The 27,973-nt window shown below is 34.2% G+C and overlaps 1 protein-coding gene across 8 annotated transcripts; it reads right to left on the bottom strand.

Moving 5' to 3' along the window:
- Positions 1-290: 290 nt before the first annotated feature.
- Positions 291-24,545, bottom strand: LOC114804312 (protein PFC0760c). 8 transcript variants are annotated; one of them, XM_054233696.1, is made up of 7 exons: positions 24,432-24,545; positions 18,362-18,907; positions 9,449-9,600; positions 9,255-9,337; positions 2,040-3,121; positions 950-1,008; positions 297-634 (listed from the first exon to the last, which is right to left on the bottom strand). In XM_054233696.1, exons 2-7 carry the CDS (start codon positions 18,572-18,574, stop codon positions 523-525), a joined length of 1,701 nt encoding a protein of 566 aa, XP_054089671.1. In that variant the 5' UTR covers positions 18,575-18,907; positions 24,432-24,545; the 3' UTR covers positions 297-522. The 8 variants fall into 8 exon arrangements, with proteins under 8 accessions (XP_054089672.1, XP_054089673.1, XP_054089674.1 ...); XM_054233694.1 differs by having other exon boundaries at positions 24,325-24,542; XM_054233693.1 differs by having other exon boundaries at positions 24,361-24,542.
- Between the last annotated feature and the right edge of the window lie 3,428 nt (positions 24,546-27,973).

Below are 27,973 nucleotides of genomic sequence, written 5' to 3'. Positions count from 1 at the left end.
TGTTTTTCTAATTTAATAGCAACTGTTGATAATTTCTGATCTCCTGTTCTCTTGTTTGTACACTTTTGCTCGATTCGATGTACAGTGTTACAGAGATATAAGAAGAGTAATTGCTATATCAAATACAATATCAACTGCTGTAAATATATGCATGAATTGTTGATGGTTCAGAGGGTCATTGATATTGAATAAATTTAAAAAATTCGAAATATATTAAATACAAACATATATGTATATATACACCACCTTCACTTCCACACTAGAAATTAAATTCCCAAAAGCTTTTAAAAACAACGCTTTATTCAAAATGAAATATGCAAATGGGCGCTAATATAGCTAAATAACGATTTAATATGACACTTTCTTTTCGATAACTATAAGGAATATATAAACAATATGTGTATGTATGTAATTTGACTAGCAGTATATTTATTAAAAATGGCAGTTCACATGGCATATCAAGCCAATTCCGCAATGTCAATGCAACTTTTGCCAATAACCTTTTCATGCGATGATTCAATTTCAGTGCAGCTGTCGTTCTAAGCTGTCGCTGAGATTCTGTTTGGCCAGCAATTTGATGCGTTGCTCAACCAAACCCAAAGGACGTCGACGTACCAGGTGACAAGTTGATTGCCTGCGAATGAAGATGGAAAGCGTTTGTGAATAGCATTCGGTGGGCTAAGTTTATGTGCTTTCGACTGGCGAAAGGGAAAAATTATTATTATGGCATATATTAAATCCATAAACAGATATGGGTAGTTGATAAAATGTGAGAAATGCTTAAATACACTTTAAATAAATATTAGGGTGGATTAATATACGATACTGGTATTGTTATACAGATCTATGAAGACTTTGTTTGTCCAAGTATTTTAATATTTTCTTCAATTTAAAACCAGTTAAATAGTGGCGGTCGCTAGTTAGTATACAATATATTAAAACTACTTACTTGTAAATAATTTTCTCACGATCTGCCCAGGGCCAGGAGCGTTCCAATTTATCAGAAAACTGAAATGGAAGATTAAGAAGAAAATTTACATGTATTCCAATACCAAGAGAAACTTTGCAATATTTTAAAATTGAGTGAATACGATTTCAACAATAAAATAGACTCATCAAAATAGTTCAAATGTTCTTTAACAATGAATGGTGGAACTAACCTAACTTTTGGATAACTCATATGTACAAGTTGTAGACTAACTGAACGGATTCTTAAAAGCACAGATGAACTGTAGATCCTATTTTATTGTTTTTGTAACATTAGAAAACATTTCCCGACAATTTTTAGGAGTACTGCCGAGTGGACAATTCTTGTTAGGATAGAAAACCGAGTCTGTTCCGGTTATATAGAACCGACCGCCAAAGGAACAGATCCATGACTTTGGATATATTTTCCAATACTGGCGCTACCATTGACATCAAAAGACTATACATTTACTTCCCAATCAATGATTCAAGTGGACATAACCTTTCGTTTCGACGAATAGTAGATTTTAGTGTTATTTCGGATAGCAATATATTACTTTATCAGAATTTCCTAGAATTGTGTTGATTTTTACGAATTTAGTCTTGAAGTGATTCTCGGATGCCTTTTAGAAACTCTTCCATCTTCATTATGGACTAAATTCGCAACAAGAAGTTGAACCAAAGAACCATATTAGGTCACAACCTCTTATAAAACCTACACTGAACAACCCCTACACCTGAACAATTTGTAATAAAAAACTTTGATTCATAAAAATATATTGATCAAAATGAAGTAATAAAATTAAAAATAAATAATAATTTATAATAAATCATCACAGATAATCAAGCTCATCTCAGACCCTGCCATACCATTAGGTAATTAAAAGTAATTTTCAACCACAAACTTTATGACGCAACGCTTCACTTTTGACAGCGCACACTCACTTCCAAGATTAACCATTTTAAGAGCTCCCTGCTTAATGGCTTTCATCGCACCTTTCACATGAAATGCCATACAAATCACAAAAATATGCACACAAATATTTATAAAATAACAGACGTCACTTCCTTACCTTCGTTTCCTTATCATCCTCGTCATCAAGGCAGTGCAAATGTTTTTCCTTTTGCAATTCATCGTCAGCATGGCACCAACGCGCTTTCTTATTTGGCTTCTCCTCGTCCGTGTCATCCGTGTCAATTTGCGCCTTCTCGTATAAATTGCTTTTGTCGCCCGATTGTTTTTCATCATTCAATTGTAGCTGGGATATTTTGTGCAAATTCCAGGTATAGGTGGCAGTTAAGAAATCAGCGTCAGCGTCATCGTCACCGTCGTCGTCGCCGTAGTCATCGTCATCACCATTGCCGGCAACATCAACGTCGTCTGTTTCATCATCACTAGCTGAGTCGTCATCAGCGAGTCTCGCAGTCACAACATCTTCGTCAGAATCCTCGTCGTCATCATCGTCATAATGCTGAGCCTCATAATCCGTCGCCGTCATGTTACCAACATTATTGCCAGCTACAATAACAGCAGCGTCGGCATTGACATTGTCATGTTGTTGTTGTTTGTATTGCTTTCGCAGCGGCTGACTTGACTTGGCCGGCCTCATTCGTGTTACATATGAATATGGTGTGGCGGCTTCCAACTCATTGCCAACGTCTGTTCCTGCAAGAGCGCCGGCACGTGAAATATAATTACACGCCTCACTTTCATCGTCCTCAAAATCAGCTGCTTTGCTCTCATAAGCATTTTCATCATCATCATTTCCATCGCCATCGCCGCCATCATAATCGTCATCCGTGTCTGCTTCATTTGATTCATAATTGCCTTCCGATGCATAATCCGATTCCGGCGTCGCGTCTTTTGCCAAGTACACTTTCGCACCGCCGTATGGCTCACCGGTTTTGGCATTTGCTTTGCCTTTGGCCTTCAACTTGAGACGCTGTTCGGCGGTGGCGCCACTTAGCTCGTAATCCACTGCATCCTCATCGTAGGAATGCTTGCGGTGTTGCTGCAAGTCACTCGGATTTAATTTCTCAAATGTTTGCGAAACGGTCGCCAGTGTGGAGGAGAGTATCTTCGGTATTTCCGCAATTTCCGATAATTTACGTTGCATCTCGCGTAGGCGAGCCTCTATCGAAGCGGCCGATTTCACTATTTATCGTACAGTGGGTGGAGAAATTTTATGGAAATTAAATATTAAACGGAAATTAATAAGTGATGAAGAAAACATATAAATGACGAGAGAACGAGAGCATATGCAATTGGATATGAAATGGAAGAGAAAAGTTATTATGGCAATAAAAAGTTAACTGTTATTAATAATAGAAATAAATATGAATAGTTTTAATAAATATAAAAATTAATATTATTACTAATATTTTAAATAATATTAGGGTCATAATAATAAAAATGGGTATAAATTGGTATTAAAAAATCTTTCTCTAAATATTTTTATTAATCAAAAATTGTCTACTCTCATTTTTATGTTCAATAATTCTTAAATCCTCTTTGCCAAATTGAAAAACTATGCCACCATAAATATTGACAATAATATGGCAACTACTATACCACCCGCGGTATTTTTGGCATTGCCTACTGTTATAAGGCAAACTTTTTAATGTTAGTCGGAAGTGGTACACACCATTTACTATGAAATCATGGCGAAAGTAGAAAAATAGGCAAATTGAAAGATTTGTGGACTTTCATTGAATTTATAGTTATGAAATTTGTTTACATTTTTGTGACCATATCCATTTTTTACAACTCATTGTTGTGTGGGTCTTGTCTTAAAAGCACAAATGTAGTCATATTAGTATTCATGTGAAAAACAGTTCTAAAATAAGTTCTTATTATGACAGAAACAGTACTTTTCGTTTAATTTAACCTAGGATTAATTGGTTTCCCCTGTTAATTGAAACACGTGATCGGACAAAAAAAATATATATAAATTCATATAAGCACACGTAAATTTCTTTGAATACTTGAACCCGGTTAATTGATTTTCCCGCTAAATTAGTTCAAAATATATGTCATCGAATATAATTTTCTTCTTATTTTTTCCGGTTTTCGTTTTTTTTTTAGTTTCGAAGTAAAATAGTTTAAATTTTTATATTATAATTGACGTGACCTGATGGGCGGAATTTACAAATGGTCTTTCTCTTAAAAATTTTCCTCGGATTGATTTGATATTTTTGGGTAATATTTTAAACATATTGTACTTTTTAATAAGTCAAACCAAATATTTTTCTAAATTTTAAAATTTTGAAACCCACTTAACTCCTTAATTTGTCAGGCGGTCCAATTAAGCGTATTTCATGTAATTGAACAAACTGTTCAATTAACAGAACGAATTGTTCAATTAACCGGTTTGGTAAATTTTTAGGTTTATCTCTGTTTTCATCTTAATTCCTATATTAAATCCTATACGATATTCAAATATAGGCAATTCATATTATTAATTAACCAATATCTATCTATATGCTATGTATATGCTCACTACATTCCAAAAATTAAGCTATTTTCTTGATTTTTTTTTTTAAAGAACGTCTCGATAGAATGTTTCGATGTTTTTTTGGACATAATAAGATATATTTTGAGGTACATGTTAAAATTTTTTGATTTACAAAAATATTGAAAAATAACGGAGTTATGTGCTGTTTTGGGAGGTGGCAAAAATCAGGTTTAAGGGACTAGACCCCTTAAGTTATGAATTATGCCAATAGTAAAACTGGTTCAAAATGTGTAAAATAAAATATGGTATCATAAAGATAGCGATTAGACCACTTTAATGAGATCGCTAACTTTGTTGTTTTTTTTTCATGCACAGTTTTCGACAAGAGAGCATTGCGAAAAGAAAGCGAGCAAAGAAAGGGCGAGTCGAATACTGGTAAGAGATACAATGCCGACTAGCGACTGGTACAAATTCTCGAATAATTTATTTTAAAACGAAGACCACTTTTTCTTTAAAAACGAGTTTTACTCAGATTTCTTCAGAAATATAAAAAATATGTTAGTTATAGACATTTTTTCTAAAATAATTATTCATTATAATTTATTAAACAAAAATGTTGATTCTATCGAGTTTTATGGGGCTAACTGCTGAGACAGGAATTCCGTTTGGAGTAAAGGCAGAGAAGCGAAAATACTTGATAATTTGAGTTTTTCCTTCTTTACTAATCAAATCAATAGTAAATATTAGTAATAAATAAAATGAACCATAAAATGCATGCAAACTAATTATAAGAGTTGAAAAAGGGGTTTTTACAATCGAGAATCTCGAATAAAACATATTTACAACTCACGCACATTCAAAAACATATTTATATATTCGAAATATAAAGTATACAAAACATTTTCCTTTACTGTGCGCAAATCCTTCTCTTCTACAGCACTATTTACAATAATTAGTTGTCCTTCTTGGTTGGTTATCAGCAAAAAATTTATTTTAATTAATTATAATTTCATATTATGATTTATAAAGCGGACAAAATGTTCAAAACGCAATAATATCTCTTTGCAAGCTCATCCCCCTTTTGCCAAGCTAATCCTAATCATCATCATTATCATATTCATCTTCATCTTCGTCTACGTCCGTATCCTCATCATCCGAGTCCTTTGCCGTTTTGCGTCCATTCCTACGACCCGTTTGGCGGCCGCCGCGCCGCTTGGCGTTCGACACATTGACATTGCGCCGACCTCTGGGCTCCTCCCTCTGTTGCGTGGTGGGCTTCATCGAGCGCGAAGCTGTGGGCAACGCCAGCAGCATGTCCTCAATGGTACGCTCTCGCAGCTCATGATTTTCGCCCACCTCAGCGAAGAAGCGGCGTATATTGCGTATGATGCGATGGTGTGGCAACTCCTGCGGTTGGATTGAAGTAGGTAGTCGTTACGAATGGCAGTAAGCATTTTGACGTCACATGGTGGTTTGGTTTTGATGGGGTATAACAAAGCATGGATTAATGTAGCAGTGGCGGCGGTGGCAACAGCGGCAGCAACAAATTGGCGGCAGCGCGGGTTGTGAAGAGAGAATTTTGGTTTATTTTTCTTTTTTTTTTTAATATCTTATTGTACAGTTAACGGTGTGATAGTCGTAAAGTGTAATATGCATTAGTAGGTGCTTGCTGTGGGTGGCGTGTTAAATTTTGTTAGGGATTGGATGGTGCGTTTTAATGTCAAGGCACTTTACGGTGTTAACGACATCTTAACAGTTTGAGGTGTTTATATGCTGGTGCTTTTTTATTGATTTTATTCGCTTAAGCTTGTCTTTTGCCAAAAATGCACTTTAAATAAAAATTATTCAGCTTGTAAACAAACTGTTTTTGCATTTAGTGTTTTGTGTGAGAAAAATAATTTTTAAGGAAAGTTGTTTTGCTTTGTACATGTTTTAGAACTTAAGATGAATAAAAAAATTATATTAAATAATAATACCCACAAACGAAGCTCCAAAGTCTAATACTAAATTTTTTTGGCTTAATCTATTCATGAACTGAATAATAAATTCTCTAAATTCTAAGTAATATTTTAGAAATTTCATTTGAAGGAAAATTGAATAAATCAAAACAAACTTTCTCATATTATAGCATCCAGAACGTATTTGTTTATATGATTACACACATATCTTTAAGAACGCTTTGTCATTTACTTTATACTACTTTTTATGATCACTAACAAAAATTTAGCCTTCACATTTTAGCTAATAAGGTGAGCAAACACAGGGCCAGTTTCATTATAGGCTTGAATCCTTCAATCCCTTTTTTTATACTCTCGCAACAAACTTAAAATCCTAGAAAAATAACGGTTGTTTGTAACACCCAAAAAAATCGGGTCACTGCCACGCCCACAATATGGCGAAAACCGATAACACATAAAGCACCATAAATAAAGCTATGAAAGTAAAATTTGGTACAAAGGAACGCACTATGAAGGGCATATTTGAATGTAATTTTTTGGGGAACTGGGCGTGGCTCCGCCCCTACTAAGTTGTTTGTACATATGCTAACTCGTAAACTAATAAAGCTATAGCAACGAAACCATCAGGAGTCATTTCTTTTAGGTACTACTTTATACAGTCCAAACTTGGAGGAAATCGTATTATAACCACACCCACCTTCCATACAAAGGTTATGTTGAAAACTACTAAGAATGCTTTCATTCAGTAAGGGAACCACCTGAAACCTTAAATTTCATTACAAAGAAGGTACAGAAGGCCTCCACACAAATTGGTATACAAAATTTTAAATCTCCGAAACTATTCGACCAATATCAATGAAACTTGGTATGTAATATTTTCCTTGGATCCCAATGATATGAAAATAGGTCAAATCGGTTCACAACCACGTCTACTTCCTATATACCAGAACTTTGAAGTTCATCTGAATAGTTTACTATACAATAAGTTAAGTAAGCTCTAGTGAAGATATCAGAACATAACTTTGCATAAATACTGCATTTATAATGGGACAGCCTCTTTCTAAAAATCGTCGAAATCGACCCCATATATCGAACATGCGCACCTGGGTGGTTCTAACCTAATATTAGGATTTCCAATTTTCAATGAACTTTATACCATATACATATATGACGAATATGTGGGTCAAATGGTGTATTATATAATATTAATAAAATAAATAAATAAATTGCGAGAGTATAAAATATTCGGTCACAACCGAACTTAGCCCTTCCTTACTTGTCTATCATTAAATTCATCTGTCTAAACTGATCATTGCTAAAATTCGCTAAGGGAAGTGGATCCACAACCACTATACAATTTGTTCGAGATTAATCCTAGAAAAATTTTGACTTACTAAATCATTAAATTAGGTTCTCCGATTCGCTATAATTCAAACCTTGACTCGGCTGAAAGCGGGGATCTCAGAGCTACGAAGAGACTTCGGCAACGTCCGAGAGCTATTTTAACCTAAACACAATTCGACAATGTCTTGTAAGAGCGCCTGCAAATCGCGGCAAGATGAACCTTGCAAAAAGCAAGTAGTTCTGTAGACCTTCAGCATTCCAATCTGAGCCAAAAAACTCTCTCAGCCACATATGAGCTGGTTATTGACTAAGGTTTACCGACCTCACAAAAGGTCGTTATCTAGTTTGTAACGCAAAAGGACTGATGAAATGGAGATAAAGTTGCATCACGAGGTGCAATTCGCCGCGATTCCGTAATGACCCGGTGCTCAAGAAAGATCTGAATAAATAGCAAACAATGACAATGCAAATCGACATCGATAGTAAATCGTTTTTGAAACGGAAGCAAAGGCCTAAAATACTGATAATTCATAATAGAGGTTTTTTTTTTCAAAATTCACACAAATAATTTATGTTCTTTGTATAATTAATCATTCAATTTATGATCATCTCTATTTTGATGTACTTTCAAAAATTGCTTCATTCCACATCTCACCAATTTTCTAAGCTAAAAGCGAACTTTGACCGCAATATGATACTACTACTGCAAAGATATGACCTTTCCTACTATCTTACTTTGCTTTGAATCTCTCTTTGTAAGTATGTCTGCGTGTAAGTGCCTATATATAGTACAGTGTAAATATGTATGTTGACACAGTTACAAATGGCGCTTATCAAATTTTGCTTGTGACGCAACTCGTCAATTATGTATGAATGTGTGTGCACGCGTCCGTCGGCGTGTCAATTAGCGGTAGTAGAATGGAATAGTAGTGAGTGGGGGAAAAAGGAAAGGACTATAGCATGGAAAGGATAAAATTATCATATCGAATGATGTTTCGCAGTGCATTAGTGCAAATCACCTTTTCCTCTTCATCCTCTGAGGATTCATCCTCACTCAATTCAATGATAACTTCATTACCCTCCTCATCGTTAACGGTTTTGGTTTTCTTTTTCTTCGGTTTCGGTGGCTCGGGTGGATCGATCCACATGATGGGATGCCAATGGCGGGAGCCTAGCAATGGGGTTGGGGTGAACTCTACAGAAAATAAAGAGAAACGAAAAGAATTGATAAACCAAGAAAACGGCGTTAGTAAGTATGAGTATGAAGCCGAGAAGCAGAAAGAAAGAGCAACAAAAACAAAAAGTGGTTTCAAAAGAATATGCGTGCAAAGGTAAGGTATGAAGAAAAAGCCGGAACTGAGATTAAATATACGCTGGATGCATGCAAATGCAAGCGTATAAACCACATGCCACTAAGTGTAGGGAAATGGGTATTAAGTGCATGCAATACAAAAACAACAACACACAAATGGTGGCATGCCACAACTGGCAGTGAAACAGCCATCTCTTTTTTTTTTTTTGTTATACTCACCCTTTGGCGGTGGCGCGGGTTTGGGCACACGCAACACAATGGACTTTTCCTCACCCAACTCGAAATCTTGATCTTCCTCCATGCTGCAAAGTACAGAAGGCAGAGTATTGCGTTTTTTATATGCAACGGAAATGATATACACCAACTTTAATGCAACAAAACAAAAACAACAACAGTAGTAGAAAGCGACTCACTTCTTTACAAGGAAATGGATTTTCTTGCCACAAACTGCAATCTTCTCATGCGCCTGTGTGAGTGTCAGCTCAGTGGCGTCTTCTTCGTTAATCTCTAGTATAATATCACCCAAACGGATGCCACCTTTGTCTGCTAAACCGTCTGGCGTCACCTAGAAAAATAACAGCAATGCAGTTGCAACAAGATGTGTGTCAGTTGAAGTTGCAAGTAATGCCACAAAATCACATTTAAATATATTTTTTAAAATAACTTTTGGATTTTTTCAACCACTAAAAAATCGTCTTATGCAAGTGCAAACGAGTGTGTGATATTTATATTTTAACCAACCAGCTCCCGGCGAATACGCACGTACAAGTAATGCTTTCAATGAAACGTTCAACACAGCAATGAGCACACACAATTTTTGAAATGCACAATATTGAGCTCAAAAATTTTTTTTTGGTTAGCAAGTTGAAATGGCACGAGTACATATATACATATATATTTTCAAACAAAAAAACACACAATGCTCATATGTACTTCAAGTAAAATTTTCTTGTTTTGTCTTCTGCTTGCCATCTTCAATTATTCTGGCGCTTATTGCGCAGCTCGTGCGTCGCTCTGACGTATGCAGTATTAAATATAAAATAATATGTACAACCTACTTTCCGCCAAACCATGCCCACAACGCCCTTTTGTTTGCTTGGCAGTTGACGGCTGTCGTGCGCTGCAAATTTGCCCCAACTATGTACACAAACAAATACAAAGACACAGCGTAATTTGGCCGTAATAGCGGATGTTTGGTTTGACGACTAATATTTTTTTTGGCAACCAGTGTTAGGCACAAAGCAAGATAAATATTTAAAATTTATTTAGATTGGCGGTTAAGCAGAAATGTATTGATTTTTACATGAAAATTCTCGTATGATTTCTATAAACAATGCAGTTGAATAATTTAGTATTCTAATTGGTTTATATTTGTGTATGTATATCGCAACAGCAATTCTATTAAAATGAAAAAATCTTATCTCGAGAGAATTCCCACTTAAAAACAGGTGTCTGCCTGAACAGGTGCTACGAAATGAATATTGCGCAGGTGGACGTAAGCACCCACATACATATCTTATCAACAGGTGTAACGAATATACCAAATTAATCAAAAAAATTTAAGTAATATGAAGTTAGCTGTGGTTCCCCATATAGATATTTAGAGTTCATTTACTTCAATGCAGATATGGGTACAAAATATTGCCGAAAATTTATTGCACCGGTCTCCTAATAAAAATCGAAATCAGACTATATTTTTTCAAGGTCAAGATGCCTATAAAGTCCTCTGTGCCAATGGCAGACTTTTTACCAAAAATATCGGTATCTCTTTTGAAAATTCGAAAGACATCTTTTATGACAATAATGTAGCCTAAAATGGATACATTCGGTTCAATAATTTCTAGTCTTCATATACAAAATTTTGCGACAACATTTAGATTATAGTCGTATGCTATTTTACCCACTTATGATCTAGTGACAACTGTTGATATGATTCGAAATGTAGCCTAAGGTTTTTGGTAATATGATGTAAAAACAAGTCAACAAGCAGATCTCAATATATACCCTGATGTTTTGTGGCTCTTCATTCAATGTTTATTCTTTCAATGTTTAATAACGAATACTTGGATTAAAAAAAAAAAACGCCAGACCAAAAGGTTGAAATATTAAAAAGATGACATTTAAGAACCAACAAGATACAAAATCAAGCAAATTCAAGATATCAGGAATTATAAGCCTTTTAACACTAGATTTAAGGGCATTGGTTGTATATCTTTTTTTACTGAAAGCCGTCATTTTGACGGGTATGTTTTATATTTGTTATAAATTATTTATAAAAAACTATAAATTTGTATTCTTGTTCACCTTGTTTGTACACTTTTCACATACTCGTACATATTTATTATTATGTTATAAAAGCATAACTCTTTTTGATAGTCGGTACCTTTCGAACTCTGTAGGGTTTGTTTCCGATTTTATATTTATTAACACGTTGACTGCCAACTACGAGATAACTCGTAGTATGATTTCCCTTCCAGGAAGCCAACTACGAGTTATCCCGTACTACTTAAAACTAACACTTTTTGTGTAGCTACGAGTAAAACCGTATTATAATAGTGTCAGTATCGATAAATGGCTTCTGGGAAAATAAAAAAAAATTTGGGTTTGGCTTCCGTGAGCTTTTTTTTTTATTAAAAAAAAAATTTTATGGAAAAATTCATTCAAATACAATAAATAAAGCAATGTGTTATTGTTTGTGGTAGTTTAAAAAAAAAATTTCACAAAGGGCTGGCTTCTCTGGACAGGCTGGACAGAAGTGCCTACCTACTACTAGATAATTCGTAGCGTTCTTTTCTAGACGCCAACTACGAGATAACACGTAAGTCCTTTTTCTCTTTAAAAGAACATCATTTTTGATTTTCGATGATACCAATGATCTAGAAATAGAGTTTTTAGTAATATAATGTGAAAAAATCAAAATGTCATTTTTGTACAGTTTTCAGAAAATGGCCTTGGCAGTCAACGTGTTAATATACTGGTTATAGGTTTCTTATACAGAGGGAAACTGTACAGTGAATACGAACATATGCCTAATTCGAACATACAACCGGTCTAATCTAATCATCTAATCTAATCATTGAATCCGCAGTGAATTCGATACGGTAAAGATTTTCGAGCGAAAAGGTTCATGCAACCATTGATTCCGTTGATAAACTGCTTTACCACAAAGTGAGTGCGTAGAACTGTATTATCGAAAAATTTGATAAAGTGTCTGTGCTTTTTGCTTTGTTCATAAAAAATTTAAACTGACCTCTAACTACATATTATGAAATTTGTTCCAAAAAAATATTTAATTCGCCTGAGGCTCTTTGAGTAAATTCCTTCGCTATTTCGAAGGGGCAACTTTATATCGCTTTTATCTCTAATTTATTTTTGTTAGTTAGTCTCTTAACTCTATAATACTCCTTTAAAATATAATTTAATCCGTTATCAGTAATATTTTACATAAATACTTCCAAATGGTTTACTTCTTTTAAATTTCCGCAACTCACTCATCCACGAATAGATTTCGATCAAAATTTTCGATTTTGTAGATTCAATGATTTCCTAATTAGCGACATCTATTAGTCGCGGAATGTATTTATTCGAGTCTGTAAGTGAATTCAATGTGATCTTAAATTTTATTTTTGATACGGTTTCACTGATTCCGACGTAAAATTTGTCGATCGAAATGATTTCAATGAGTAGGCCCAAAATTTAAATTTAAAATTTACATATATAGTCCACAACAACAAAAATATTCATGTTAGACCTCCTATAACAGCAAATTAAAATGCAGATCGCATTAACTAACCATAACTATTCACAGATTAGGATTTCAAATTGACACTAACTTAGAGAATGTAGCAAGGCAGATATACCTTCCATTTCTCAAAACATTTTTCATAAAGTGAATTTATATATTAAAATTAAAAAACCATCTCTTTCTTCACTAACTGAAGCCATATTTTTAAAATCAGACTTCGAAAAACTAACCGCTTTAAAAAATATTAAATAAATAGATTTTTTTTACATCTCAAAACAAGAAAAATAAAACCTATTAATATCCGCGATTAATATCCGCTCTGCAAACAGGATACTAATATATAAAAACTTTTAGTATTATTCAAACATTATTATTATTAGCATTACCAACAAACTAAAAAAACACAAAACCTACGGCCATCAATTGTCAAATGTGTAACAGGGCGTATAAGTAATTAGCATTCGGTATATGCTTTCGGCGTTTATTTATGTATGACAACACGAAACGCTTAAACGCTTGAAGCGATTTAAAAAACAGTTGCAGCTTTATACAAAATAAAACATACATTTAATACAATAAACTGTTGTTTTTTATGATAGAATTTTATATAATATCGCAATTCATTGCACTAACTGGTAACACTAACACAGTAAAAAGCCGGATAATTTTGCTCTGCTACATTAACACAAAACTCTGACTAATTACCTTTTCTGCAAACTTTTGCAATTGAAAAAAATTGTGTTTTGTTTTCCCCGACAGTTTTATGCTCATTTATCTCATTTCATCTAATAATGAATGACTTGCGGCAAGTGGTTGGCCAACACACTAACAAGCTTATAAAATATACATAAATACAGAAACAGAAAACATTAATTATATTATACACACACATACTTATATACGAGTACTTAAATACCCTTTAGGGAAATGGACTGATTGTTATTATTAAGACACTCATCATCACTTTCAAATGAACTGATGATTTGATGGTGTCATTTCTATTGTATGACAGATTTAAGAGTTAATGAAGGATGATTAGAGACAAGCCCAGAAAAGCCAAACAAATAGTTTGTTATGCGACCAATGCTGAAGAATCTCTTCATCATGTATTCTACAAAAAATATTGAATATATACATATTTCTTACAGGGTATTATCTCGTAAATATTTATTTTGCCTAAACATACATATAATATATGTATATGTATTTCAAATGATGCATCTGGCGCGAGACTTCAGCGAATTGGGAACAGCGTAATCTGTGCCGCTATTTATTATTGATGTTACTTTGTTGTTTTGAAATGTATATTTTATGGTGCATTAAATTTTGCAAGCGTTTTTTGGGTAAATTTAAATAAAAATACGACATGGATACACATTTGACATCAATACTAATTACTTTTACGTATTTTATTTTAGCACAAAAATATACTATATTAGAGGATGTCAAACTCAAAATGAGATACGAATGAGGCTAATGCATGCGTTTTTGAGGAATGAGTCTTAACCCTTTCATGCCCAATGTTGTCCATAGGTACTTACCGGCTTCTAATTCGCGTTATTTAATTTTTTTGACCAGCTTTTTTTCAATTATGTAGACTTATGTGTTGTGCAAGCTTACAGTTACTTTTTCTGTTATGAGCTGTACATGTTCATTCAGTAGGCGTTCTCCGCAGAGTGAAATTGTCAAATGTCAAAGTTATACAAAAGTGGTTATACAAAAAGTATTAAAAAACATAAAAATAATTGTTTTATTTTAAAACCATGTGAACTATATAAACAAATAAAGATAAGAGAGCTATTTAAAAAATAATAATTTAGTTGTTGTCCGTAGTCAACATCCTGTAACTAATGAGCAAGAATACAGAATTTTAGCTCCGCCCATTTTAATTCGGGCATGAGAGGGTTAAGTAAATATAGAGGATTAAAAATATTGGTTGTTAATTCGGTTTCAATTCTTATATTTGTTGTGTGAGATACATATATTTTAGAGTTTAAGAAAAAAATTGGGATTAAATTTATTATTTTTTCAATAATTTTATTATACATATATTTCTGTAAGTATTTGAATTGAATATTGAACTATGCCGTAAAATTCTGGAATTTATAATGGATTATCCTATAGAGCCTTCTATAGCGCATATAAATTAACATAAGTGTAGAAACATTTCCAGTGTACTTATATTACAATACAGAGCTATAAAATATAAATACAGGTTAATATTTCCAGAAATTATTTATTCCTTCTGTGACGTTCGAAATTATAATAAGAGACATTTTTCTTGAGTGGTTGGCAGTAAACATACCTCCAAGAACAATTTTAAGACATTAAAAAGTTTTTAGAATAATCAAAATAGGTGTTCAAATATTGATTTTCTGGATGTCTTTTAGAAAAATATGTATGTATATATACCATGCACAGTAGGAAAAATTTCGTCGTTTTGTAAGATCAAGATTATTCAAGATGTAGAGTAAATGAAGCTCGATCTTGATCAAGATCCATATTTTTGTTCATTATTTAATGTACTAGGTGTCAAAAGACAGTTCTTTAATGAATTAATCTAAATTAGAAGACGTTAACTAGTTGGTTTGGCGGCAGTTTTAATGAGATTGTAAAACTATAAATGAAAGTGACTTTCCTGAATTTAAAGACAATGTTCTCGAAATTAGACTTCAGTGATAGACAGTAGACCTTAGTATTTTAAATGGTATTATAATTAATTGATATATTTATCAAAAATATCAATTAAACTAAAAAAATAAACCATCGCGATCTCTAACTTTATGTAGATATAAAATTATTCTAACCCGATTTTTCACCATACCTTAGGTACTTCTCATTCATTTCATAAAGTTAATCGAATACTATTCCCACTATTCACTGATACTTTTATAATAATTATTCTTATATATTAGGTTGGAAAGGGAGATCACTTCCGCTTTTTTGCTATTTTGAGTTCAACTTTACACCACCAAGGGCGTTCGCCATGGACAGGAAAAGGTGGTAATCGCTTGGCGCTATATCCGGGCAATATAGTGGATACGATAAAACCTTCCATCCGAGCTCCCGTAGCTTCTGACGAGTCATCAACGAAGTGTGTTGTCTAGCGTAGTCCTGGTGGAACACTATCCCTTCTGGTCGATCACCTGTTTCAAGCGATCCAGTTCTTCGCAGTAGATGGTAGAATTAAGCGTCTGGCCATATGGAAGCAGCTCATAGCGGATGATTCCCATCCAATCCCACCAAACACACAGCAAAACCTTCCTGGCCGTCAATCCCGGCTTGGCCACTGTTTGGGTAGATTCACCGGTCTTCGACCACGACCGTTTTCGCTTAATATTTTTGTATGTGATCTATTTTTCGTTACCCAGTTATCATCCGCTTCAAAAATGGGTCGAGTGTGGTCCGTTTGAGCAGCATCACAGGCGTTAATTCGGTCAGAAGGTTCTTTTGCGTCATATCATGGCGGCACAAAACATCAAGCTTTTTTCTGCAGATTGTTTAAATGGTTTGGTGACTAACTCCCTTCTGCTGATTTAATCGGTATTCATCGTCACAGGTTTTCCGCCGAGTGGCTTATCCATGGTGTCGTTTTCACCCGCACTGAATCGTCGAAACCATTACTCCGCAGTTCGAAGTGATAGAGTACCATCCTCCAAAACCCGAATAACCTCACAAAAAGTTTCTCTAGCGGATTTGCCATTAACGGAGGAATACTTTAAAATAGCGCGAATTTCGGCGTTAGTAAACTCCATGTTTACACGTCTATAACTGTTAAACGCAATATCCAAACTAATTATACATGGCGTCGTTTTGTAGGTTATGTCCAAGAATGATAGAAGACAAGATTACGACAAGCGTTTACAGTTAGTTATTTTGAGTTTTGAGTTCCTGTTGAGTGACAAGTTTCACGACCACGAACACGCGTGCAAAACAAAATTGCACGGTGGTACAAAACAATAAAACCAAAACAAAGAGCTGAAGTCAAGGCTTGTGCTTAATTAGTATTTAAAATTTTAAGTGAAAAATGTATTAATTTGAAAAAGAAGTCCGCAATGGCGGAATTAAACAACAATAGTACAAAAAAGTCGTCTATAAAGATTTTTTTCTTACTTTTCCAACCAACAAAAAAGTTGGCAAAATGGCGAACTTTTTGTAACAAAACATATAATTTTAATTTTAAATATGCATGATTATATTAGATCATTTTATAAATGAAGATTTTAAGAATTACGTTCATTGTGATATTTTATCTGCACATTATTCAATTTGGTTCACTATGTTTCACATTTCCGTTTTCCATTTGACAATTCTTCTGTTGCCTATTCCCATTCGTTGGTCGTGAACGCTCAGCCTGTCGTAATCTTGTCATCTATAATTCTTGGGTTATGTCAAGACCTTTCAAAGATGTGTAGTATTGCCAGATACGAGCTCTGTTGCGCTTTGTACATGGCCGAGAAGTTCAAAAGACAAAAAGGCGGATATATTTGCCAACCTAATATATCATGAGAAGTGTCTTACCGGTAGTCTATAGATACATATATAGATTTCTATATTATATTAGTTATCAATTTTTTTATAAATATATACGAGGGCTGCTATATATGTTTCTGGCCTAGGCAACACTAAGTGTTGCCAGGTGCAATCTGACATTTCCATTGGAAAGCTTGACATTTTTTAGCATAACATCACTCAGAACGTTTTGTCATTTAATCGTGAATTGTTTTATTTACAGGGAATTAAAAAATCCATCTCGGCCAAAAAATGGAATTAACTCGTGAACATTTTCGTGCGATAATTTTTCACAACTTTCGCGACAAGAGTGCATCGATGAACTAAAATCTTTGTATGGCTATAAAGCACCATCCTATAGCACTGTGAAAAACTGGTACAACGAATTCAATCGTGGCCGACGCTCGCTCAAATACGAATTCCGTGAAGGTCGTCCAAAAACAGCCGTTGTGCCAGAAAACATCGATTCCGTATGGGAACTGATAAGACAAGACCGTCATGTAACATACCTTCAGATAGAGGCATGCCTATGCATTTCTCCCACCAGCATACATTCGATATTGCATGAAAACCTGGTCGTAAAAAAGGTTTGTTCTCGTTGGATCCCCCACAATTTGACAATCGCTCAAAAAAAGGCTCAAAAAAAGTGCTTCGAAAATTGGTTTGAGCGCATGCAAAAGTGTATAATCTTGATGGAGAATATTTTGAAAAACAATAAAACCATTTTCGTTGATAAATATTCCTATTTTCATTATTAGGCCAGAAATATATATATGTAGCAGCCCTCGTATAATATATTTCGACTTCGAAATAAGTAACTGACCCAACTTCAGTTACCTTGCTTTATCTTATTTTTCTTTATTTAAAAATATGCGTAAACACACATCCACTTGTTTAAGAACATATCAAATGAACATTGATAAATGCACACACGCTTTCGTCCACCACTCCCTCCCCCATTCACAAGTCATTCAAGCAGCGATAAAACCACAAGCATAATTTATGAATGCACATAAATAAATAAGCAACAACAACGAGATAATGCGTCATAGCACAAAAAACAACTCACCTGAAAAACGGTCAACGGCATGTGAAACTCAGCGCCGCCTGTGATTAGAAAGCCCCACTTGGGATCGTCTTTGGCCGCATAGGTATCCGAGTCGACATCAAAGGCGGGAAATCCATCCGTATCGCCGATGCCACATGAGACTTTGATGATGGGCGCCTTCTTGGGCGGTTCCGGTGTGTACACATAGGGGAAAGTTGTTGTAGCTTCCGGCATTTTGTTGTTGTTGTTTTCTTCTGATTGTTATTCAATTAAATATGTAGAAAATTGTATTTATTTTGCTGCTATTTTCGGCAAAGTTTATGAGCGATTCTCTTTATTTATTTACACTCGTTTCTTTAGTTTTATTAAAACTTTATATTTGTATTGAGCACTTTATTCTACACCCCCTTTGCAGCTTTTTGTTTATTTTTATTTCTTATTGATCGTCTATTTTCACGCCTTCACATTATTTTCGCACTTCACACATTTCTTTTTATTGCTATTTACTCTCAGCGAGACATCTTTTGATATTTCTTTTTTATATTTATGTTTTTGTTTTTGCACTCACTTGTGATTTTATTTATTGCCGGCAAATCGTTTAAAAGTAAATGTGAGCGAAACATGAATTAAACATATGTACATATTTGCGAAAGAGGAATAAATAAAAGATAAATGAGTATATCGTGCCGAATGACGATTGATTTACAGTACATATATGCAAGTGTGTGTGTGTGTGTGGTTTTATTTGTAGAGCGCGTCAACTTGAAAAGCTTTTACTCGCGATCAGCATAAAATAATAGCATCCACAAGAGCATACACTACATAAAAGCAAATGAAATCAAATAAACGGCGAAATTGAGAGAATGCAAAATTTGTGGAATAGAACGCACATCATTTCAGATGAGATATAAACGTGGTTGCCACACTTGGTGTATTGCTGGCGAAAGTGGTGCATTTCTACATATGTTAGATGACAGTACTCGGGTAATGTTTTTCATAAAATATTTTTTTTAAATATCTTTAATATTTTTTATGTTCAATATTTTACAATTTAAAATTTACTATTTATTTTTGTACCAAGAGTTGCTAAAGAGAGTATAATAGTTTTGTCCACATAACGGTTGTTTGTAAGTCCTAAAACTAAACGAGTTAGATATAAAGTTATATATGCCAAATTAATCAGGGTGACGAGTAAAGTTTAAATACGGATATCTGTCTGTCCGTCCGTGGAAGCCGTAACTTGAGTAAAAATTGAGATATCTTGTTCCTTGGCACTATAAGAAGGTTATGTTCGATGATGGGCGGAATCGTAACACTGCCACGCTCACAAAATGGCAATAACTGAAAACACATAAAGAGCTATAACTAAGCTAAGTTAAGCTATGAAATTAAAATTTGGTACAAAGATTTGTTCTAGGAAGAGGCATATGCAAATGTAATTTTTTTGGAAAAGTGGGCGTGACCCAGCCCTCTACTAAGTTTTTTGTACATATCTCGTAAACTATTAAAGCTATATCAACGAAACTCTCAGGAGTCGTTTTTTTTCAGGCATTTCCTTATATAGTCCGAAAATGGAGGAAATCGGATTATAACAACACCCACCTCCCATACGAAGATTGCGTTGAAAACTACTAAAAATGCTTTAATTCAGTAAGGAAAACCAACAGAAATCTTAAATTTCATTATAAAGAAGATAAAGTAGAGCTGCACTCAAAATGGTATACAAAATTGTAAATGGGCGTAGTTCCGCCCACTTTTGGGTCAAAAAGCATATCTCCGAAACCAATTTCAATGAAATTTGGTTTGTAATATTTTCCTTGCAATCCAATGATATGTTGTTAAAATTGCCAAATCGGTTCACAACTACGGCTACTTCCTATATACCAGAACTTTAAAGACGTTCTGAATCGTTTTCTTTACAATATATAATGATGATATCTAGTGAAGATATCGAAACAGATTTTTGCAAAAATACTACATTTCTAGTGGGGCATCGCCCCTCTAAAATCGTCGAAATCGGACCATAAATTTTCAAGGCCTCATATATCGAACATGATGACCTCTGTGCTTCAAATTTTTTTTTTTTACCGAAAAAATAGGTAAGTCTCTCAGATATTTTGAAGAAATTCGGAGGAAATATCTTTCTTTTTTTAATAATATGTTTCCGTGCCAAAAATGAGTGAAATCGTGTCATAACTTCCCCTATCTCTCATATACTTAATATTAGGGTTTTCAAACTTTCAGTGGACTTTATACCATATATATGCCAAATAATAAATAAATTGCGAGAGTATAAAATGTTCGGTGACACCCGAACTTAGCCCTTCCTTACTTGTTATTAATGAAAATAAATTATATTTTTTAACTTTTCAGCATTGATTACTTGTCGTCGGTATTAACTTTATTATTAGCAATATACCAAAATTTTTCTTAAATTCTCAACTGTCACATTGCCATGGGTAAAATTTAAAATTTTTTTTTTTTTTCAAAAATTACAATTTAGTTAAGTTGAGTTAGGCAAATTTTCTAGCTAATGAGCCATATCCGTGTGAGTGAAGGGCCGCCCTCGATGTTAAATAAACTTGAAGTCATAATGTTATTTGTATGCTTAATTGCACCACTTAAAATTACTTACTATAATTAGTTATTAAGTGTTTATATAGAAAATAAATGCTACTAAAAAATAAAATTACTGTTTTCATAGCAATTTTGCTGTTATTTAATTTGTTTAAAGTGGCAACTGGGTTACAGTTAAAACGTATGTGTCTCTGCATAAATCTACAGCATTACGCATGATAAAATTGAAGATAAACCTGCACTACAAAACAAACAATCGACCAAAATAACAAATACCAAAATATGGTAATGCACAGCGAAAATAAAAAAGGCCTATATACGAAAATGAACGAAAAACTAGTTAGATAAATTTCAATGTATATAAGACCTATGACTACTTACATATAATATAATAATATATATGTGGCTCATCACAAATTTCAACATCATACAAAACAAAATATTTTCTAACAGCGATGGCGTCTCAGCAAGTAATAGAAAACGCATCAGCTCTTGTCCTAACCCACTGAAATGATAATAAAGAGATCATATGATTCGTAAATTCTAAATAACTGTACAACTAATGCGAACATCGCAGGTATCGGTACATCACTATACAGGTGTGGATGATGAATAACCAAAATGGTTTCTGTTTTTAGAACGAGTGAATTGAATCACTTTTTGGGAAATAGCCTAGTGTCTATATCCCTGTGGTCTCACCTCGAAAAACTGGATGCAGTGGAATCACTAGAATTCAGAGAATACTGAATCGTTAAATAACACAATCCCTGAAGCTGATGGGTCATAGTTCCAAAAGTTCTAATCTAAACAAAGCGTTGTTGAACGGTATTAAGTTAAGATACACCGGGCAGCACCACGAGCATAATGATAGCTTCAGTGCAACCAATTGGAATCCTGACATGATACAATTTTCCAATTAACCACATGCACGTTTATAGGTAATAAAAAAATAAATCGAATGAAAGAACTAACACAACTGTCTCTGTCTTACAAAGAATACAAAAGAAAATAAATAAAAAAAATTCGTATTTTTTTAATGATGGTATTGTTAGAGAAAAATTTAAATATTTTCAATGCTTGTGATATCGCATATGTATGTGATATGTCCCTCTGTTTGTAGTAGTAGATTAAAGTAAGAACATCCTCAGCATCTCTTCCGTTCATGCTGGTAATCTGCAGATGATAACTACATACATGGATAAATGCATAAACACATGTATACATTGTTTTCTTATCACAGAAGCAGTTCGGCGAATTATGACTTCCGCTTTTTACTCTCTTTGCGTATCTCATACGCAATGCTATACCCAATTGTACCTATAGATATATACATATGTATGTATACATGAGTGAATTTGATTTAAATTAGACTATTGAGAATAAGTTTTACTAAATTTTTGAGTATTTATTGGACTAAAAAGTTCTATCACTAAACCTCTGTCTCTATTAGCCGAGACACACATGTAGTAACAATACTATTGTTCGTACGAATACCAGATGTGTGTCACCAAATACCAGCACTTTACCATGTGAGCAATGTAGTATTTTGCTGGTAACAATATCAGCATTTTTTTGTGGTATTTAACTGAACACAGCTAAAAATAGGTTAGAAACCTAGGTGTGAGCTTATATACAAAAGTTTTTTAATTTATTTTGTCAAAATGAGTTTTAAAATATAAATAAATTAAGTGCAAAATTTCACAAGTTTTTGTTTCAAAACGCCAGGGTTATGCATCGACTTATTTTGATGATGTGACGGGCTTTTAAGATACATTTCAACTACTTCTGTTTTTTGCCATTTTTTTGTAATGTTAAAAATTGGCTTCTCCATTACCCATATGTATGTCAGTGAAACAAAGTTGATATTTCAGTTTACTACAAATCGATGTGTGTCAATGTACGTAGTAAACACAATACCATAATAAGTTTATGGTATTTTTACCACATGTGTGTCTCGGGTATATAATTAAAAAAATAAAGGAAATAAAATGAGTGGAAAATAGAAAATAGGCGTGAAATCGCTCACTTTTGTGTCAAATACTATACTTCAATTGGTCAAGTACAAATCAATTGTGGAAGTTTTCAATAAAATATATTTTTAAAATACTTGAAACAGCACTAGGTAGTGGGAATATGTTGAAAAAAAAAATTGGTTTATTAACTAACACTAAATGATCATGGGTTTGAATCGCTCTAAGTCTAGGTCCGACCAGCATGTTCCAATAAAATTCTAAAAACAAATTTACGTAGGCTGCTCATAACTTATGTTGCACTTATGTAATATGTATATTCCAGTTCTAAGGTCCGTCTTTGGGTTTAAACTTTTCTATTAAAAGGACAAAACTTTTGCTTATCAGATCAGAAATTGGACCAGACAGATTTTTTTTTTGTGAATATCAAAAAGAAAGTACACGTCAAAGTGACCAGGACTACAGAATCTGGTTTATTTTAAACGAAGATTGCTGTTCTAATAAGACATCACGTCTAATGTTTGCCATTTATTGCTTTTAGCGACCATTTTGCTCAAAAGTTCAAAGCTTAAAAGTGATGAAAATATGTCTAGTAATCGATATTCAACTTCATTAGAGAACTTTTCATTAAAGATAGCTTAAATATACAGGTTTCGACAGGTATTCAAGCTCTCCTCAATAGTCAAAGGAAATTTGAAAACCGAAAAATTAACAATAAATATCTTAAGTAATCTTTCGAAATCCTTGTTATAGGTTTCAATAGAGTCCAAATAGTGCAAGTCTTACTTTGCGTATTTTTCAAATTTTTTAGCTAATTTGAGTGAAATCCTAAGTTTCTCTGTTTAGAAGTTTTTCTGTTTTTCCCAAATTCAGTTAAAATGGCTGTATTTATGTACTCGCCCTCATTTGCTAAGTCAACACTCACTCGCGCATCAGTGCCACAAATTTGTTGCCCCCAACACTTTTAGCACTACTACAAACCGTTTAAATGCCAAGTAAATATTTATTTATTTATATACGCTGTGTATGTATGTATGTATGTATGCGTTGCAGTTGCAACTTGCCAACAAATTGCACGCTACTTCGACATGCAACCATGTGTATATGTAGTCTTTGAATAGCCATTAGATTTTGAAAGCATATGAGTGCGCTCAATTTTTCGTCACATAAGAGGAAACGAATTTTGAGTGATTTTCACATTTCCACTAACAAACCGGCTTCTTGTCGCAATTTATATGTTTATTATGCGCCGCGTTGATTTATGCGCCTTTATTTTGATATCTTCACGGTGTTTTCCTTAAAGGAGTGCAGTGAATGTTATATAATTAATTACGCTAGTGTTGCACAATATAAATTTTAGCTGATTGCTTATCAGTGATTTATAGCAAATTAGCTTGATTTTTCACTGCGTCTTTTGTGACACCCACACACACACACATGTATTTGTTACTGCTGCCACAATAAAAATATTACATTTTTTCACAAATTTTTGCTTGACAAATGCGACAACATTTATTGCTGATATTTTTTTAGTATTCCTGTACTTCGCTGCTCTGCCACTTCACTGCCACACGCGACTGCAATTCGCCAACTGAAATTGGCTCACTTCAGCGCAATTTGTAGCAGCTCCACCGCCATATGCTATGCTATTGCTATGCCGCAATAGATAAATAGAAGAGCAGCACATCAGTCAATTTGTTGCTCTTATTCAACACACACACACACACACACATATGTACATAAACATACTGAATTAGCTTTTTGGCTATTTTATTTTATTTATGTTGCCATTGCGTTACTTCAGCAGCTCCAATAGTAAAATGTATGTATGTATATGTGTGTGCGCCTCTGTGTTGCCAAATAACTTTGCGCCACTTTCGACGCCTTCATCATCTTACACTTGTATACCGTTAGCGCGGCGACTAATTCCTGCGCGCGCTCGTAAACAACAAACATACATACATATATACAACAACAACAAGAGATTTCCACATTTCTCTTCTATCTAGTATCTATTTATGCAATACGATTTCGCCATCTCGCCCGCTCTTCGACGAGTATCTTCGCATACCAATTCCGTTCCATTATTATTATGCTTGCTTCGAGCTATTCTTGTGTGCTTTCGCCTGACTAATTTCGGTTGTATACGCAACACGCAAGGGCCAACGGTTTGCCTTTTGGGATAGGTCCATCAATTTGTTTACACACAGCGCAGTGCAAATGCTACGCTGCTGTTGAAAATTGCTGCCACTGGCAATTTAAAGCACATTCATATCTATATAAACATATATATATGTATATATAGTGTCTATGTATTAGTTTCTGTATGTGCGTGTGTACTTCATAGTTGCTTATTTTTGTTAGATTCCAAGTGCATACTTTGTTGCGTATCATTCTCAACAGCATGCGGTGAATGAACGCGGACATGTGTAGCTTTGCTATTTATTATTGTTTTTTGGCACAGTAGATAACAAAAGTTTTCGAACAAAAAAATATATATATATAAATATCAATACAATATCAATCAATTTAAGTTTGTATTTGAAAATTTAAGAAGAAAATTTGCTTTGAGCCATAAACAGCTTAACTTCAAATTGACTTTTGATCGTACGACTTTTAAATAATTTTATAAATTTAACAAGTAAGGAAAGGCTCAGTTCGGGTGTGACCGAACATTTTATACTCTCGGAATTTATTGCTATATTTTTATAAAGATAACACACAATTTGACCCATTTATTGGGCATAGTATATGAGGGCTGAGGTAATTCATGAAATGATTTCACTATTAAGCCCATCGTTTTTTGAAAAAACTATAATTAGGTATATACGAGCTAGAGGAAGTTATGAACCGATTTTAACCATTTTTGGTACAGAGACACACTATTAGAAGAAAAAGATTCCCTGTGAATTACAATAAGATATATGAGAGATTTACCGATATTTTCGGTGAAAATTACCCGAAGGGACTGAATTCTTCATATTATATACCCGGGCATCGAAAAGTTATAGACCGATTTCTAAATTTTTTTCACAAGTTATGATCTGATACTGATAACATCTACTGTATGTAGTTTTTTTACACTATCTTCATTGATTTGTTATGTATATATTATAAAGCGAAGAAATTAGTTGGAATTTAAAATACAGTTATATGGAAAGTAGTGGGTGTTGTGAACCGATTTCACACATTTTCCACACGTGTCAAGAAAATGCTGTATACTTTTATACTATAATTTCATTGAAATCGGTCGAGTAGTTCCTGAGATATGGTTTTTGACCCATAAGTGGTCGACGCCACGCCCATTCTCCATTTTGTAAAAAAATATGAGTACAGCTTCCTTCTGCCATTTCTTCTGCAAAATTTACGGTTTCGCCCCTTCCCCAAAAAAATTACATCCAAATATGCCCCTTCCTAGTGCGATCTCTTATACCAAATGTTACTTTTATAACTTTATTTGTAGCTTAGATATGACATTTTATGTGTTTTCGGTTTTCGCCATTTTGTGGGCGTGGCAGTGGACCGATTTTGCCCATTTTTGAAAACAACTCTTCCACAAGGAATATTTGTGCCAAGTTTCGTCAAGATATCTTAATTTTTACTCAAGTTACAGCTTGCACAGAAGGATAGACGGACGGACGGACAGACATCCGGATTTCAGATTTACTCATCACCCCGATAGCTTTGGTATATATGACTCTATATCTAACTCTTTTAGTTTTAGGCGTTACAAACAACCGTTATGTGAACAAAACTATAATACCCTCTTAGCAACTCTTGTCGTGAGAATATAATAATCAACATTACTAAAAATATAATACGCTAAAAAAATAAAAGTATATTATAAAATATTATCGTAAGAATATATATGTTTTATAATTGTACTATATCTCATTGGGTGCTGTGAAAATGGGTGAAATCGTATGATAATGATACAAAAGTTATGCTAAAAGTGCGTTAACTTACTAAGGAAAATCGCCAGAACAACAAAATTTTGTACACCTGAAAGTTGTCGAAATCGGACTAAAACTTTTCAAAGAACCCAGATATCGGACATGAGGACCTCCGCACCTTTTTACTCGAAAATATATATATATAAGATATTCCAAACAAAACCCAAGAGAAAATGTATTTCTTATAGTAATGTGTAAACTTGGGTAAATATATTTCCTATCTCCCATATACCTATCTCTTATATTAGGCTGTCAAATATCTCGCTTCCGCCTTTTTTTGCACTTTATTCAATGCTTTACAAAGTGTTAAAGTGAACGGATTTACTTCAAATATGCGCCGCTTCGTTCGATAATCTGTTTTCATCTAGACGGCAATGCCACCTTATAGAAGCCCCCACCTTATTTGCAAAGAACTCGAACATCCACCTTTCACAAGCCTCTTTTGAGTTCAACTTTACACCACCAAGGGCGTTCGCCATGGGCAGGAACAGATGGTAATCACTTGGCGCTATAAACGGGCAATATGGTGGATGCGATAAAACCTCTCATCCGAGCTCCCGTAGCTTTTGACTTCAACGAAGTGAGCGGTCTGACGTTGTCCTGGTGGAACACTACACCCTTCCTGTTGGCCAATTCTGCACGATTTTGGCCGATCGCTTGCTTCAACCGGTCCATCAAACATACAGTAAAACCTTCCTGGCCGTCAATCCCGGCTTGGCCACTGTTTGGGACGATTCAACGGCTTTCGACCACTACCGTTTTCGCTTGATATTGTCGTATGTTATCACGAGATGTTACATGCCGGTCTAACTCGATGTTTTCCATGATTTGATCGGTATTCGTCGTCACAGGTCTTCGCGGGCTGGCTTATCCAAGGTGTCGTTTGCACATTCTGAATCCCCCACTATTCACCCCTCTGAATCGTCGAAATCATTCCTCCGCAGTTCGAAGTGATAGAGTACCATCTCCCAAAACACCATTAATCTCACGGATCGTTTCTCTAGCAGAATTGCCTTTAACGAAGGAAAACTTTAAAATAGCACGAATTTTGGTGTTAGTGAACTCCATGTTTACTCGTCTATAACTATTCAACGCAATATCCAAAATAATCAAGCATGGCGTCGTTTTGTAGG

This window comes from Zeugodacus cucurbitae, chromosome 6 (assembly GCF_028554725.1).
Source record: "Zeugodacus cucurbitae isolate PBARC_wt_2022May chromosome 6, idZeuCucr1.2, whole genome shotgun sequence".
Lineage (NCBI taxonomy): Eukaryota > Metazoa > Arthropoda > Insecta > Diptera > Tephritidae > Zeugodacus > Zeugodacus cucurbitae.
This window is presented reverse-complemented; position numbering and strand designations above follow the sequence as displayed.